The sequence below is a fragment of the Echinops telfairi genome, unplaced genomic scaffold (genome assembly GCF_000313985.2).
Source record: "Echinops telfairi isolate 266 unplaced genomic scaffold, ASM31398v2 ScPeMD7_7468;HRSCAF=8506_0, whole genome shotgun sequence".
NCBI classification, from domain to species: Eukaryota; Metazoa; Chordata; class Mammalia; order Afrosoricida; family Tenrecidae; genus Echinops; species Echinops telfairi.
The window spans coordinates 52,581,382-52,599,489 of NW_022111369.1; the positions used below are offsets into that span (position 1 = coordinate 52,581,382).

Below are 18,108 nucleotides of genomic sequence, written 5' to 3' on the forward strand. Positions count from 1 at the left end.
TCTGTCTCCTCATTTGTGGTTTAGAAAAGGGGTGGTGTTCTGCATTTGAAAGGACCTCAGTGAATGCTGTCAGTGTTTGTGGAGCTACTGGTCAGTGTGGGAAGGCAGAGCCAGCAAAGTCGTCTGGCTGCTTCAGGATAGGTGGATGAGAGTTTGCTCTGATTGAACGGAATGTTCCACTGTGTTTCATCTTTATTCATTGTCCTTTGTTCTTTATAATGTAATATTTTCGTATAAAGTGAATGTAGATATATATGTGAATGTGATTTTCTTTTAAATCTGTTTGTTGTGCACAGCAGGGCATATACTTCTCTTGTCTTGGTTGGATGCACAAATCTGTGTGCAGTGCCTTTTGCCCGTTGCCTAGACGATCACTCGGTTTCTCTGAGGATGTCTGGTTCTCGTAAAGAGTTTGATGTGAAGCAGATTTTGAAAATCAGATGGAGGTGGTTTGGCCATCAAGCATCATCTCCTAATTCTGCAGTTGACAGCCAGCAGGGAGAATTTTGGCATCGAGGACAGACTGGAGCAAACGGAGGGAGAAAGTTTTTAGATCCATGTAGCCTACAATTGCCTCTGGCTTCAATTGGTTACCAAAGGTCCAGCCAACTGGATTTTCAGAATTCACCTTCTTGGCCAATGGCATCCACCTCTGAAGTCCCTGCATTTGAGTTTACAGCAGAAGATTGTGGCGGTGCACACTGGCTGGATAGACCAGAAGTGGAGGATGGCACTAGTGAAGAAGAAAATGAATCTGATTCCAGTTCATGCAGGTTGATTATTTTATTACTGCTAGAAATGGGATTGGGGTGGGGCTGGGGTGGGGGTAGTTCTCTATATCTATAATGTTTTAAAATAATTTAGTACTTATTATCTTAAATCTCCATATTTACATACATATACCTACATGCACTTACAATAGCTCGGTCTAACATGTGGTACTTTTGCTAGGATTTTTTAAGCTGATGGAATATTAATCATATAAAATTATAAAGACAACAGATAGCATTCATTTTGAAATGTCATGTGTTCCAAATATGAATGGCTTTGCTTTGGTGATAACTTATAGTTTCAATTTTACACATCATTGCCTCGGGTTTATCTAATTCTTTTTACCTTCCATAGCCCTAGAAAAACTACAGAAGATAATTCTGTACACAATTTTGTGGCATTTTAATTTGCCAAAGATTACAAAGTTCACTCTTAATTTTCATGAATATTAAAGCTTTTACAGGAAGGTGCACATTGCAGTTGTCAGTATCTCTTTACTCTATTGTCATTATCAATAATATTTTTTCATGGTTTTTTCTTTGTCCTGTCTCTGTTGCAGCTCTCCCCACTAATACAGAGAATCCATTCAGTAGCATGTCTCTTTCTGAGATGAGAGCTACTAATCCATGTTGCTCTCATTATCACTGAGATTCGTGCTTTTTGGGCACTTGAAGGACATTCCTTGAGGAGTGTTTAAAGGAATGTAGAGTGACTAGATGTGAGCAGAGGGTGAAAGGAGCCCATCCAGAGGTCAAAAGAAGGGAAATGAGTTAGAGGAAACTGAAGAGGAAAAAAATTAATAATTTCACAATGACTTTATCTTTGTCCCTGGAATCTGGCTTTATCTTTGAAATGGGTTTTATTAGCTTAAACTACAACTCGTTATGTAATAAGTTAGAGCTTGACAGTCACCTTTCTGATTCATCTTCCCTTGAAAATAGGTATTTCTAAATATTAGAAGGTATGACTAATTTATCTAGCTCCATTACAGGATTCTTTTTCTTTTTAAATTTTACAGGTTTTGGTAACCCTTGTAGTTTGTAAGTTGTGTGTTATTGATTTAGGCATTATAGGGAATGGAGATAAAATGAGTCCATATAGCCCAGTATCTCTTACTTAGGAATATTTACCACCTTTTTTTCTAATCTTCCAAAAATGGAATTCTGAGCTATGGTTAAAATGATAACATCTGTAATCACTTATGTAAGGGAGGGAGGAGAATATCTTTACATAGATAGATTTAATTTAGACATTTTATTATATTTAACAAAATTTTTAAAAATTACTCATGATTTGGTATTATCTTAAGGGGATAGAAATAATTAATAATTTTAACTGGCAGATGAGTTGAGTTAATGAGGTTTTGTTGTTTTGTATGTTAATCATAGGCTACTTTTTGCATAAAGAGAATATATAGTAAAAGGTTTATGAATTACCCTTTTATGAGACACCAAAGGTTTCCATTTGAAAATCCACTTGAAATTGTATTTCCTTGAAAATACAATGTATTCAGAGTATTTTAACATTCTTTACTAAAATTAGCATACATTTATCAATAGAGGTTATGACAGTCTTAACATTGGACCGCCCACTTGGAGCGACTTCACACATGTGATGTAAAATTTATATATAAGTATGATGCTGGAGCTCTTGGTCACTATAATTTATCTCTTTACAAAAAAGGTAGCTTGCTTGGCTTATGATTAAAACCCAAGTCTCAATTCCCACTCCTAGCAAGCCTAGAAGACAGAGTGGAACAGCCCCATAGGTTTCTAAGGGCATCATCTTTACTGAAACCGACTGCCGCTGCCACATCTTTCTCCCCCGGAGCAGCTGGCAGGTTTCAACCACTGACCTTTCCGTTAGCGACTGAGCACTTACCCACTGTACTAATGAAATTAAATTAGTTTATTCTTTAGTATTGGCTAAAAGATCATCTTAGTGGGGTAGTTATTAAAACTTTTTTTCTTTTTAACGGACAATTCTGTGCATTCTTTAATAATATAAAATGGGCACTTATTCCAAACTCAAAACCAAGCACATTGTCATCAACTCAATTGTGACACATGGCCACCATATAGGACAGGGTAGAACTGCCCTTGTGGGTTTCAAAGCTGCCATTCTCTAAGAGAGTAGAAAGCCTTTCTCCTCAGAGAGGTTGTGGTTTTGAACTGCTGGCTAGCAGCATAACCATAGGCATAACTACTGTGCCTTTTATTTATAGGAAATATGTCAAGGCAACTTAATATTCTCAGTGGTTTGAAATTTGGTCTTAACATCTTAGGCAAAAAGAAAAAAGACATTCTGGATTTTAGAAATGTCACTTGTGTATACATTCTTTTTTATTTTTTTGAAATTAAATATATCTAATTCTCACATCTTCATTTAAATCTCTGGCTCCTACCGACTCTGTGATCTCTGCCAGAGGATACATTTATTTGCCCTCAGCATTTTGATTAAGTGAGCAGTCTCTTGGTAGTGCCCTCCTATTGTAAACAAATCAAAGCTTATCACTGTTAATGTCAAAAGAAGTTACATTGACATTTATCAAATTTTGTATATAACTTGGAAGCAGCTTGCTTTCTTACATATTTGAAAATAATAAAAAATATGTAAGCATGTTATTTAATATATTCTAGTTTGAGATCTTAAAATAGTAAATGCATAATGGAAAAATGATATCCTGAGATTTTAAAATTTTAAGCAAGCACAATATTTACATAGATCTCACAAAGTCTGAAATTTTATGTTGTAACAAAAGGGAAAGCCACCTGAGTGGTTTTGCATAGTCAGAATACTAACACCCATGATATATCTGGACAGTGTTCCATTGGATCTAAGAGATATTGTGTGTTGGTAAAACATGTTTCATCGGTTGTAGTCTAGCTAGAGAAGCACTAGTGGTGTAGTGGATTATGCATTGAGCTACTAACTGCAAGATCAGCAGTGCGAACCACCAGTCACCCAGCTAGAGCAGGGGCTGGCAAACTGTGGCTCTTTCAATATGCACATGTGGCTCTGAAATAAAATTGAAAATGAAAATAAAACTATCCTGGTCTCATTTTTTTTAATTGAAAGGATATCATTCACATAATGGTGGTTTCATTTGTTGGTAAAAATATATTTATGGCCCTTGAATAATTTTTAAATTGTTATGAAAGATAGGATCGACTCTACCATCTCAAAAGTTTGCCAACCCCCCTGAGCTAGAGGAAACACATGCTTGAGCCTTAAACTTCTGGTAATTTTTGCCCCTACCTACTCATATGAGAGACAAGTTTCTCATTTTTTAACTTTGATAACCTAGCCATCTTATCTCCATAGGAGTCATCCAAATCATTTTGGTATTCAAATGTAAAGTTTGTTTTATTATCCCATGAGGAATTTTACACCCTAAGTAACCAAGTAGTTATCTTTTGTATGAGTGCTGAGATACTAAAAACCTTAGCTCAGATGTATATGTTAGGGCCAGCTAGTTCCCAAGTTACAGTGGCCCACCCTGTGCTAATAGTGTAAATGCATACACGTCACCTGACTAACCAGCTTTGAAATTGGCATTCTTGACAAGTCAGAATCAAGTTGATGGCAGTGAGTTTAGTTTTTCATTTTTCATTTTAGGATTTCATTATTTCAAAATTTCTCTGTAAAGTTACATTTTATATGTTAAGTAAATAGTTAAGTAAATAATGTAAAGTATTTTATATAGTAGATTACTTCTAATTTCTTAATTTGCATAAAATGTTACTGAACTTTACAAATATTCAGAATATTTAATAGCTAATAATGACAATAGCAGAATAATAATAGCTAATATTTATTTGTGTATTTCTGTCAGGCATTATTCTAAGAACTAATTTAGTCTTCACACACACAAAATTGTGCTAAGTTGCTATTATCACTCAAATGTACAGGTGAGGTAAATGAGCCACAGAAAGGCTATGTAGTTGGCTCGATGTTAGAAGGTTTTAAAAAATGTATTATAAAAACTTTATTTCTTAGAACAGTTTAAAATTTTCAGAACAATTGAAAAGATATTAGAGTGCCTATATACCTCACATGAAGTTTCTCTGATTGTTAACATCTTACGTTAATATAGTATAGTTATTATAACTAATGAACCAGTATTGGGATAGTACAGTGAAGTAACATTCATGCTTTAGTTAGATTTCCTAAGTTTCTACCTGATGCTGTTTTCCTGCCCTCTGACCCCATCACCTTTCCTCAGTGTGTTTCCTTAGGTTCCCCTTTTACAGTTTCTCAAATGTTCCTCCTGTTGTTTGCTTATGACCTTGACAATTTGGGTACTCTTGGTCAGGTGTTTGAAGTTTTTCTCATGCTTAGCCTGGGCTTTTGAGAAGAAGATCAGAGAAGTAAAATGCTATTTTAATCACATCGGATCAAAGTCTATATCATCAACATGTCTTATCTCTGTTAGTTTAACTTTGACAATTGAAAATCACAATATTTTGGATCCAAACACTTAAGATCTAGATTCCATGATCTTATCACAACAGTCTACTACCTACATGTGAATAAGAAGTGCTGGGGTTGCTTTAGGGTCTTGGTGAGTTAGAATCCACTGGATGGCTGTGAGTTGAGATTCTTTTAATTGCAGGTTTCATCTTGAACTAATGGACAACAAGGAAGACCGTCAGTGACATGGATTGACAAATGGCTGCAGTGATAGGCTCAGTTGTGTGGCGAGCTCAGACCAGGCAGAGTTTCCTTCTCGTGCCGGGTCTGTTGCATATCGAGGAAGTTAGAATGGACTTGGTGGCACCTAACAACAACCATTATTTTTCAGAACCGCCCATTTAATTCTCTTAGCCTGGTTCTGGAGGCTGCCAAGCCTGGCTGGGGTATAGGTACAGTCTCCAGACCCATCCAGACTCTTAACAGACCCATCTTACTGATGACTGTGCCACTCCCTGGTAAACTCCAGAGAGCTTGACCTTTTCTATTCCTTGGGCAGTTGGTTTACCACCCCTCCATTCATCTTGAAGGCAATTAAGGTCTCTTCCTCTTCCAGCAAGATTATCTTCGTAATATCACCTTCCTGCAAGGACTGTCTTTTTGTTTTGTTCTTTTTCCTTAGCCTTCTTTACACTGTCACTCTGGCACAGATTGAAATTAAAATCCTCTTCATTTCCATAGGAAAAAACTGTCAGGGATGGCAAAGAAGTTAGCTATGAGTTTCTTGTATCTAGGAAGGATAAACTAACTATAGTGCATTCTGTCACAAAAGGTATAGGACCTCTCCTCAGATAAACTGTGTGTGTGTGTGTGTTTAAAATATCTTGTAATGCACAGAGAATATTTACAAGACACTCCTCAAATTATTGATAGTTACTATTTTGAGGCTGGTTTGTATACTGTACCAGTAAGCATTCTTGGTTTTAAGAAGCTGAAGTTGACTGGCAGACGTAAACAGAATAGGGATTTATTTCAATCATATTAGTTCCTAGAATTTCTGGGACAGCTGGAGAACCAGGTTGGGGGGAAAGACAGGTACTACAGGGCACAACGGACCTTTTCAAGGCAGAAGAACTTGTCTATATGCTGCTTACTGCTCCCAACCTAACTATTTTATAGTAGTTGTTCCATTTGGAACTGTATGACAAGGTTTGAAGTTTTCAGAATTAGATATATTTAAGCATAAAACAATGAAACACACATACCCCACATATACAAGGAGGCTGTAAAAGACTTGTGGGGGAAAATCCATAATCTTTTAGTTCCATTTTTCCACCAATTTTTGGAAAACCCCTTGTACATTCACATACACAGTGCCCAATAATTTTGCCATTAAACTTGAGAGAGTGTGGTTGCAATTGCCAAAAACCCAACTAAAACTAACTAACAAAAATTAGAGATGCTTTCATTTATGTCAGTAAGAAGCCCAGGGAAGGCTGCCTAACTATACATAGCTAGTGCTGGGTACTCACATAACACCAAAATCAATTTTCTCTTTTCAGACTCTGATTTCTTTTGCGATGACATTATCTCAGGCACAACTTAAGTACAGTAGCGAAAAAGCCACTAGCGGCTGTTAACGTTGCCTTCCATCACCTGACAATCCCAGCAGAAGAAGGATGGCTTTTTCCAAGAACATCTTGCCGTTGGCTCTGGTTGGGCTTGTTTGGCTCATGTGCCCACCTCAATCAGTCATTATTGCCAGGAGGAGGTGGCACGCTTACTGGCCAGGGCTCAGTCCCTTGCTCCCTTTAGACAGGCCGTTCTGCCCAAACCACATGGACTGCATGGACAATGTGTGGTCTTCCAAAGGGTAAAGAAGGGTTCTTTTCTGTAAAAAAGACAAAAACAAAATGTCCACTAAAATTGGCTTCCTTGCTCCTAAATTCCCACCTTTATCTTATTAAATGGCTATATCCTGCTCCCATCCATGGACGTGGCTTTGTTTATTTAATCCATTTTGGGTATTTTTGATTTGGGATTTATTTTGTTTGTTTTGTTCCCCTCCCCCCCGTTGTACAACCATCCTGTGATTAAACCCTCCCTTTAACTAAAGCTCTGTGCAAAGAGATGAGGTTTCCTCTGAATAAAGTCCCGGGGCATACACATTTTTAGAATTTTTGATTTGTATTCTCAGAGGCTTTTCAGGAACATTACATCTATTTCATTTTTACTAGCATTGTATGAGAGTGCCATTAATGTCCATATTGCCACTTATTACTCTTTAAGAAAGTGTGGCTCTTAATAAACATCTAACTTGCTTCACCTTAGATATTCTGCCCACACTACCAGGGGGAAACATACATTTCCAACCCAAAAACACTGGTCTAGAGGACCAGGGTGAAGGTATTCTTTTTCCTTGGCTCTTGTCATTTCTCTTTATCCAGCTGCCTGTCCTCTCCTTATCCCTTCTCTACCCCCCAGCTCCTTCCGCCTCTTCCTTGCCTATCTAAATACCAAGGTAGATTGCAAATCTTACCTGCTCCATGCTACATTTCCAAAAACTAGTCCACACAGGTCTCTCCCTGTCTATATTCTACTAACGACTAACCTCTAGTTGGGGTGGGGTGGGGTGCCTAAGATGATCCTTTGGGTGTAGTACCTCTGTTTATACTTTATTATGTTCTCTGTTTTTGTCCAAGTTTTCTCATACAAATAGCATTCGTACATTAGCATTATGTATCTTTTGTACATCAGTAAACATCCATATATTTGGACATGTACTTAAAAGGACACTGAAGAGAGTATTCATCAAAAGATTTAAAGACTACCAGCCTATACTAAACAATTTCTATTCTTCTGTTACATTTATAGTTTTAAATATTTGTAAAAGATGCCCAAAGATTCATGGCACAGTAATTTGCCATGCTGCTAAGACATGAATTCTGAATGCCACAAGCTAAGTGGCAGGTGGCGAGGAGTAAATCACTTACCTAGGGAATTGAGCCAAATAGGCTATTTAGTGTTTTGGGCAGCTCTTGGCTTCCTGCTCATAATTGTTTATAATGTAATTTTTGTGAAGTGAGTTTAAAATTTTCTTTTGAAAAATTACTTTGTTACAAAAGCCTAATACAGTTTCTGGTGATGAAAGTGAAAACATCTAAGGCATTTATAATGAAAAAGATACATTGGTGCATGTGTGCGTGTGCACGCGTGTATGTGTGTATTAACTGAAGAATTGCAAAGATTTGCAGTGCTGTTTTGTGTTGGTGCTTTCATTTTTTCTAGTTTATGAAATTGGATTCTTCAAGCTTCAAATCCCTGCACTGCAGAATTATTTTCTAACAACTGGGCAGTGCTGCACCTTAGGAATTGCTCTGTAAATAGGTGGTGACTTGACTCTGTTTAATAATTGCCTCTTTTCTATCTTTAGACATTTATCTTACCTACAGTTTATAGCCTGCGACATAGAAACATAATCTAGGAATTCATTTTTTTCCGGTAGCCTAGGCATATTCAGCAATGCATAGTTAATTACAGTGAAACCCGAACACCCACTGCCATCAAGTTGATTCTGACACTTGGTGACCCCATAAAGGGTTTCCAAGACAGCAGATCCTTAGGGGGAAGATAGCTTCACCTTTCTCCCCTGGCTGGTAGACTTGAACCAATGACCTTGACATTAGCAGCCCAACACCTAACCCTCTGCACTCCTTTTTTTATCTTTACAGTTTTATTGGCATTTAATCCACATATCATACATGTACTCATTATGGTGAAGGTAATATAAAAGAAGATTTTAATTATCTCATGCAATTCTTTCTAATGTGATTTACATCTGAGCAGCATATACATAAAAGTAGGTAGAGATATTGGGCATGTTTCATCTGTTATCATGTAAAACGTCAAATAGAAATCACAGGGAAATATATTTTAAGCCCTCCAGAAATAGACTATTTCCAGACATTTGTATTATGGATTAGGGTGTCTGCTGGGTTTACTGAAGGTCTTTTAAAAGAGAAAGTATGATGTTTCGTTCTACAAACTGAGAATGCTGCAGTTCATCTTTTAAAAAGACCGTCAGCCAGCCAACCAAATGAATGAACAAAAAACAATACATAAAGACAAAAAACAGATTAAAATCCCATTTCCCTGTGAACAACAAGATTCTACAAACAGTAGTTTTCCTTGATGGTACACTTACTCTGGTTAGCGGGTAGTACTGTGCTTTATGCACTGTATTGCAAAGTTGGTAGATCAAATCTACTAGCCACTCTCTGGGAGAAAGATGTGACTATCTGTTCCCCTAGAGATTTACCATCTTGGAAACTTCATATCAGGCAGTGGTTCTCAACTTGTGGGTCGCGACCCTTTTGGGGGTCAAAAGACCCTTTCACATATTTCACCATATTTCCAATGGTTTTAGGAACCAAGACACCGCTCCTCTATCCGTCTCCAGGTGGGTCCATCCCCATGCAGATATACCCACATTGAGGGACACCACAACATGAGGAACTGTATTAAAGGGTCGCGGCATTAGGAAGGTTGAGAGAATCGCTGATATAGGGTCACTATGAGTTGGCATTCGCTCAGTGACAGTGTGGTTTGGCTTATTGTTTTTTTGTTTGTATGAAAGTGTCCATTATTTAATAATGTTCACTAAGGGAATCCTTTGAAAGAAAGTACTATGTGCTACTTTACTCATGCTTTGCTATTGATGAAAATGAGGCGTAGAGAGTTCAAAGACCTTTTGTCCAGAGGGATACACAATGAGTGGCAGAGCAAAATTTGAACCCGTGTCTGTTGGACAGACTGAACTAGCAGCACTGTGCAAAAGAACATCTTGCAACGATAGAAATGTTCCGTGTCTACACAATCCAATGTGGTAGCCACTAGCCCTCACCCATCTACTAGTTTATTGTACTGTAGTCACTTGTGTGTTCTGTGATGCTGGAAGCTATACCACCAGTATTTAAAATACTACGAGCAGGGTCACTCAAAGAGAACAGGTTTCAGTGGGGCTTCCAAACTAAGAACAAACTAGAAAGAAGGAATAGAGGCGGTCTACTTCTGAGGGATTAGCCGCTGAAAACCTTAGGAGTAGGAGCGGGACGTTGTCTGCCATAGTGCTGGAAGATAAGCCCCTCAAGTTGGAGGCATGCACGATACACCCGAGAAGAGCTGCCTTCTCCAAGTATGTGCATGGACCAAAGCTTGCAGGACCTTGACTGTGGATGGGGCATGACTAAAGTGAGAACAGCTGCACGCACCCATGAATCATCAGAACATGGATTAGGAAGTGTGGATCCTAGGAAAATGTAAATTGTCAAAAATGAAATGGAATGCATAAAGATTGACATCCTAGGCATATTAATGAGTTGAAAAGAACTGGGATTGGCCCCTTTGGATTCAGCAATCATATTGTTTACTATACTGGGAATGACAAATTAAAGCAAAATGGCATTTGCATTCATTATCAAAAAGAACATTTCAAGAGCTGTCTTAAAGTACAGTGCTATCTGTGATAAGAGAATATCTATACACCTACAAGGAAGTTAATTTAATAAAACTGTTATTCAAATTTATGCACCAGCCACTCAAGCTAGTGATGAAGAAACTGAAGAACTCTACCACCTCCCTCAGTATGAAATTATAATCAAGGTGCAGTGATAATTACTTGTAGTGGGGATATAAAAGGTGGAAACAGAGGAAGTACAGTATTTGGAAAATATGGCTGAAGAAAATTAAAATGATTTCTTATGAACAGATTTGATGCATTGAGCACCAATTATCAAAGACCAGACAAGTTGTGGAAGGATGTCAGGCATGAAAAAAAGCAAAAGATCATTTAAAAGACAGGAAAAAGGAGAAAAAAACAAAGAGGTTGTCAGAAAGGACTGAAATTTTCTGTGGAATGTACAATAGCTAAAGCTAAGGGAAGAAATGATGAAATAAAAGGTGAACAGAAAATTTCTAAAGGCAGCTGGTGAAGAAATTAAAATATTATAATAAAACACAGAAAACCTTGGAGTTAGAAAACCCCGAGAGAGAAGAACAGTATACCCTAGGCTGAAAGAACTAAAGAAAAAAATTAAATGCATGAGTTGCAAAATTGAAGGATTCTATGGGCAATATTGAATGATACAGGCAGCATCAAAATAAAATAGAAAATTCACAGTCATTGTACAAAAAAAATTGGTTGACGTTCAACCATTTCAGGAGGTAGCATATGATTAAAAATTGATGGTACTGAAGGAAGAAACCAATCTGTCAGAAGTACAGCAAAAATGCTCCTTAGGGGTGAGGATGGCAAGACTGTCTCACATACTCTGGACACATTATCCTAAGAGACATCATGAAGGTCAGGGAAAAGAGGAAGAATGCTGATGAGACTGGCACAGTGGCTGCGACAATAGGCTGAAGCACAACAACTGAGAAGATGGTATAGGACCAAGTGGTGTTTTGTTCTGTCGCACATGTGGTTGCTAGGAGTTGGAGCTGACTCAGTGTCACCTAACAACAACAGTGGCCCCATAGGGCTGTTGAGCACTTGAAATGTGGTAGTGAACTCAAGAACTATTTCAGGGCTAAAATTTTTTAAAGTATGTTAAAATAGCTCCATGAGGCTAGGAACTACCATATTGAACAGCCAAGCCTAGAACCTTTGTAAATGTTCTTAAATCCCAATGATATATACCTCTCGAGTTCATTCTGCTACATCAAAGCGCTTAATTGGCGAAGGAAGCCATAACTTTTTAAGTTATGCAGAGCCAGAATATTAAGAACTGTTTGATTCGCCAGAGACCAAGAAATGTAGTCTCTGCACCTTGGAGACTGAAGAGACTCACTCGCTCTTACCAAGCTGAAGGACAGTCACCAAGCAGCAAGCAGACTAATGTCCCAGATTTTTCATTCTGGTTTTTTTCTTTCTGCTGAATCTTCCTCATTTTTCTTGTACCATCACCCTCCTTTCATATGGTTAGCCTCTTTGCCTCAGGGTAGAAGCAGGCTAGGATTCCCATCTCTCTGTAGGTGGTTTGAACAACACTCTGTGAGTATCTCCTGATCCCACTTTTGTCACCTATTGCACTTTAGTTGCTTTATAATTAGAGACCTGGCAACTTTACTTTTTCTTGTTTTGATAAGACAGCTTTTCTAATGTTCTTAAGGTCTAGTGAGGATTGATTTAAGAAAGCATTTGTCAGATCCCTAATATTCCTACAAGTAAATCTGAGGAGCAATGAGAGCCAGGTTATATAGCACAGTTGGTGGTTCTGTAGCTCATTGCATAACTAGGCAACAGATGTTGATGACTTGATTCTAGTTATCCTGGAGGGGAGACTGTGGATGTGTAGCCACAGGACTTCACTCTTAGTTCTAACTTTTTAACCTTTTTATCTTTTAATCTGCAGCTCCTTTTACACCTCAAATTACAATTTGGAAATGCCAAATATTTCTGTAGACTCCTTTATCAGGCCTTCGTATTGCTTTAGCCTGTGATACTAATTGTAGGTTACCTAGGCTTCTGAGGATTGGTTAGAGAATCAAATAAGTATTTTATACCGTTTTTATGACCATATGTTTATATTAAAACAATAATTCTATAAATGAACTCTTTATCATAATCCACTTTTTAAGTAAAGGATGGTTTGGATTTATATTTCCAAAATGGCTTACTCTGCTTCCTACCTTCAAAGACTAGGACAATCCCTTCTGCCCTTAAATATAATATTAGGAGATAGGGCTATCAACGTGACTACAGGTTGGCTTTTTTCAGCAGTGATAAGGTGTTGACTAGATGAGAGACCGCAAACAAGATAAGGTAGCTGTTAACCAGCAGCTAGAGACCACATTCACTCACAGTGTTTATGAGGCGCATTTAGCCATCACTGACTGGAAAAGACAAAAATATGAATGCTTGGACATTAATGTTGATTGCTTCTATTGCATGTATTTAAAGGGCCTTGATAACAAGGATCCTTTTTAATGTCATAGTCCTATTTTAAAAGATGTGTTTCCACTTTTTTTCAGGACTTCCAATAGTAGCCAGACATTATCATCCTGCCATACTATGGAGCCTTGTTCATCAGATGAATTTTTCCAGGCCCTTAATCATGCTGAGCAGACATTCAAAAAGATGGAAAACTACCTGCGACATAAGCAGCTGTGTGATGTAATTCTGGTCGCTGGTGATCGCAGAATTCCAGCTCACAGGTAATTGCTTTGATTTCTAAGTTTCTATATGTGTGACATATATTCTTGGCGGTCCAGTAGCTCGCTATGTTGAGGCAACACATTCTAATTAATTATTTTGATGGAATACTTTATCATGGGCTTTTTCTTTAAACAAGGAAAATGGTCATATGAAATTTTGCTTATTAAATGAACACAAAAGGGTCATTGAAGCAAATGGCACAGAAGACACATCTGGCTTCAGTAGAGAGAAGAATCCCCCTTCACATCAGCCATGGCTGACGGGCAGAAGGAAGAGTTGAGACATACCACACCCCTTGTCCTTCTTTACCTTGTTCTGACACCAGCCAGAATCGCTCCCGTAGCACTCTACTTCTCTGCTGGGTTTGATCATTCATTACAATGGCCACACAGGACTCACTGAAATACTCAGACTATGGGATTTATTAGGGACACTAACAGCTTACAAAATGGTAAGGATACAGTTCTTCTGTCTTTACTGCCTCCTGTCAGTCATGCTGGCAGGCATAGCTCTCTGACCCTCAGCTCCTAAGCCACTTGGTCCCTCGGCCCCTGCCTTGTTCTGTGGGCCAAAAAGCCCACTGCTCTGCCACACAATCTCAATGCTACTTCTTTACTCTGCCACATGGTCTCAGTGCTACTTCTTTGCTGTGTCTCATGGTCTTGGTACTGCAGTGTCTGGTGCAAAGATTTGAAAGAATGCTTTAAACATAGCTTACATTCAGTAAAGTGAGATATTCTCACAGCAAGACAGCCTCATCTTATAGCTATTCCAAGAACTATAATCCTTGAATTTGGGATGATAGAAGAAACAAAAACAAACCAAACTCACTGCCGGGTTAATGCTGGCGCATAGTGACCCTATAGGGGAAAAGCACCCATATTATTTACATATTATTTCTGACTCTCTTTTTCTTCTCTTCAATTGAAGCAAACAAACAAAACCCAGAAAAACAACTGTGTTTTAATTCCATAAAAATGGTCCTGCTGAGACTTAAGACCTGCCTACAAAAAAGGTCTACATTTAACCATTAGGCCATACTGCATCTCCAAAGCTAGTACAGGGAATTGAATGGTAGAACTCAAAAAGATATATCTACATCCTAATCCCCCAAACCTGTGAATGCACCTTCATTTGGATAGCGGATCTTGCAGATATTATTAAGGTAAAGATCTTGAAGTGAGATCACCTTGCATTATCCAGGTGGGTCCCAACTCTGACCATTGTTATAAGAGACACATAAAGGAAGACACAGGAAGAAGGAAGAGAAGACCCTGTGTAAACAAGGTCAGAGAATGGAAATGAGATGCCCTGTAGCCCCTTGCCAAAGGGGTCAGAATCTTCAATATCTGGCAATGTCATGGGGAAATGGGAACTCCTGTGCTCTTTTTGTGGGGTATACTTTTGGACAATTGGCAAACCTGGGGAGTAAGAATGGAATTAGGAATGCAAACGGAGCTTCAACTATTAGCTGAATCTATCATTTTTTATTTATTTAAAAAAGAATAAAGTAATTCTAAGTAATTGTGCTGACATGGAAATATCTGCAAGACATCAAAAGAGAAATCCCAGTTTTAAAACTATGTATTCAGAATCTATTTTTGTTTATGGGCAGATAGTATATATATATATATTAGAAATGTAATAGGTTAGTATATATTAACATATGGTAACAAAATCTACTTTTATAGCACTTCTGTAATACAGGTTTTAACAAAAACAAAATGTGATATCTAATAATATAAAATTACCATTAAAATTAAATTATTAATTTGCTAATGTTATTCTCGCATGTCTCCCACATATTACCTACTATGTGATTAAATTTAAAATAAATAATTTAAATTAAAAAAATAACTACAAGCAAAAATTAACCTTTATGTTATTTTTCCATGGCCCTGCGGGGGACAACACCAGTGACACAGTGTGGGAATTGCGCCTGATCTGACCTCGCCATGCCGAGGCAAGGCACTGGGGGGGTGCAATGGAACAGCAGGGGGGGGGAGTAGCAAGATGTTATTTTTCCCTTTGTAGAGTTGATTTAATGCTGTATGCTTGTAACTTTTTTTCTGGGTTTTAGAAAGCAATAGCTGAGTAGTGTGAGTAAATAATTTACCTCAGCAGAAAAGTTTCTGTGATGGTAATTTATTATTCAAAGGAGGAAATAGAGCATACGGCAATTTGTCATACTTAAAATGCATTTCCTGGTATCATGCATTTTCTACAGGTAACATGTTTTTTTTAAAGGAAGTTTTTATTAATGAACATTAGCTTGAATGTGGCCCTTGAGAGATTTTTTTCCTCCTCCTGTGTTCTCAGATTGGTGCTCTCCTCTGTGTCAGACTATTTCGCTGCCATGTTTACTAATGATGTCAGAGAAGCGAGACAAGAAGAAATAAAAATGGAAGGTGTAGAACCAAATTCACTATGGTCCTTGATACAGTATGCATACACAGGTACTAAGTCTTTAAATATAAATTTGCAACCTTTTCAGATTTATGTTCTATTGTTAAAGCTGAGATTTCTGCTATGAATATTGCATGCTACGGCTAACAGTTAATTTGTCTATCATAATCCTTACTCTTGATGATACCTGCAGAGGTATTAAAGCTTTGTCATTGGCTATAATAATTAACTGTTTGAATGGTATTTTAAATATTAATATAATAATTAGATAATATACATGTTTTCAAATGGCTGCATTTAAATCTTGGAAGTTATGTCTAGTAGACATAAGTGACTAATTATTGTATCCTTTAAAAATCCTGATAATAAGCTACTTTTTATTTTAATAGAAATTGTGATGAGCTACTCATCTCTTTTTTCCCCCCTTTTTTCATATTTACTACATTTTGTTCTTTTTAAAATGTCTTTAACCATCTAGACCTGGAGTACAAATAACAAGATCTTAGAAATATTGCTGTTAGCATCAGTTATTTTGTAAGCTAAGGTGCATATAATTATATAGCTAATGGAATTTCTTTTTATTATTCAGGCCGCCTTGAATTAAAAGAAGATAATATTGAGTGCCTGTTATCCACAGCTTGCCTTCTTCAGCTTTCACAAGTTGTAGAAGCATGCTGTAAGTTTTTAATGAAACAGCTTCACCCATCCAACTGTCTTGGAATTCGATCTTTTGCTGATGCACAAGGTTGTACAGATTTGCATAAAGTGGCTCACAATTATACTATGGTATGTTTTTATTTTGGTTTGTTTTAAGGCAGAAAGCCATATACTCTTTGTCTTATTATCCTTTGGAAGAAAGGCCAGACTTGGAAATGTACTGTCTGATAGGATCATTTTGAGTCAGAACTAACGATTGGAGTGAGTTTGTTCTTGTGGTACTATATTGTTCTTTATTGTTGCAGTCCTTGCTATATGTTGCTGGTTTTCAATGTTTTCCATCTGCCTTGAAGTTCAGGTGCACTGTCCAGCTTCTTTTTGAGTTGAATGTTTGTGAAAGAATTGGCATTACTTTAGGGATCTTTCATTAGTGAAAACAGAATCTGATTTTTAAAAAGTTTTAAAATATTATTTACAAATATTAGGTATTTACAAATGTTAGGAAGACAATTCTTTCTACTTCATATTTTCATTGAATTATCAACCAAAAGCCCCAGGTACTATTTCTCTTAAGCTAGAGTATATGAAGAAGAACATGACAGTCAGGATTGGAAGAAGTCTCAAACAGCCTGTGACATGCACATGACACAGATACATGCTTGCCTACGGAAAGTGAAGAGGACTGAAGCACTACTGATACAGATCAGTGTGGGTCACACTGTGGCATAAGCAAGAGTTCTCACAGCTGGACCAGTAAGCAAGACCTGATAAACCCGAGAGAAAATATTGAAGTCGTCCAGGATCCACAAACAAGGCCCATTCAAGCTGCAGTGAAGAAATCAAAATACATACTGCATTGGGCTAATATTCTGGGGGGAAAAGTCTTTAAAGTACTAATGAGCATAGATGTCACTTTGCAGATAAAGATGTGCCTATCACAAGCCAAAGGGTCTCATATGCATGTGAAAACTAGACAGTGAATAAGAAAAACCAAAGACAAATTGATGTACTAGGGGGTACACCCCCCCCCAGAAAAATGGAATTTTTTTCCAAAGCTATGTATTTACATTTTTTTACAAAACAACCTTATCACCTTCAAAGTCCTCTCCATTACACTTAATACATTTGTCAAATCTTCAATTCCATTCTTGGAAACATTTTTCAAACTCATCTGTTTGGATGGCTGATAGCACCTCCCTCATTTTTTTCTTCATCTCTTCTATGGTGTCAAATCACTGTCCTTTCATGTCCCTCTTCATTTGCGGAAACAAGAAGTTGCACAGAACAAGGTCAGATGACTAAGGTGTTGGGGGCAAGAGAGGCGTGATGGGTTTTGCCAAAAATTGGTGCACTGAGATGGCTGCATGAGCAGATGCCTTGTCATGGTGGCAAAACCAGTCCCCCGTCTGCCACAAATTAGGCCTTTTTTGGTCATATGCTGTTATGCGGTCATTTCAGAACTCTAGCTTGATTAACAGTCTGACATGGTGGAATGAACTCTAAATGCCCTAAGCGTCAACATTTTCATCCATTTGGGAAGTTGACGGACTTCCAGAATGAGGTTTGTCATCAATCAACATTTCACCTTTTATGAAACAAGAAAGCGCTTGTACTTGAGTTTTTCCCATAACACTGTCCTTGTTCGC

The 18,108-nt window shown here is 37.6% G+C and overlaps 1 protein-coding gene across 1 annotated transcript in view; it reads left to right on the forward strand.

Moving 5' to 3' along the window:
• The first annotated feature begins 287 nt into the window (after positions 1 to 287).
• Positions 288 to 18,108, forward strand: part of KLHL5 (kelch like family member 5) — a 57,931-nt gene continuing 40,110 nt past the window's right edge. Inside the window, exons 1-4 of the mRNA XM_004703167.2 lie at positions 288 to 773; positions 13,216 to 13,398; positions 15,719 to 15,855; positions 16,395 to 16,591. Coding sequence (XP_004703224.1) covers positions 391 to 773; positions 13,216 to 13,398; positions 15,719 to 15,855; positions 16,395 to 16,591 — 900 coding nt within the window. The 5' untranslated portion in view covers positions 288 to 390. The remainder of the gene's footprint in view (positions 774 to 13,215; positions 13,399 to 15,718; positions 15,856 to 16,394; positions 16,592 to 18,108) is intronic.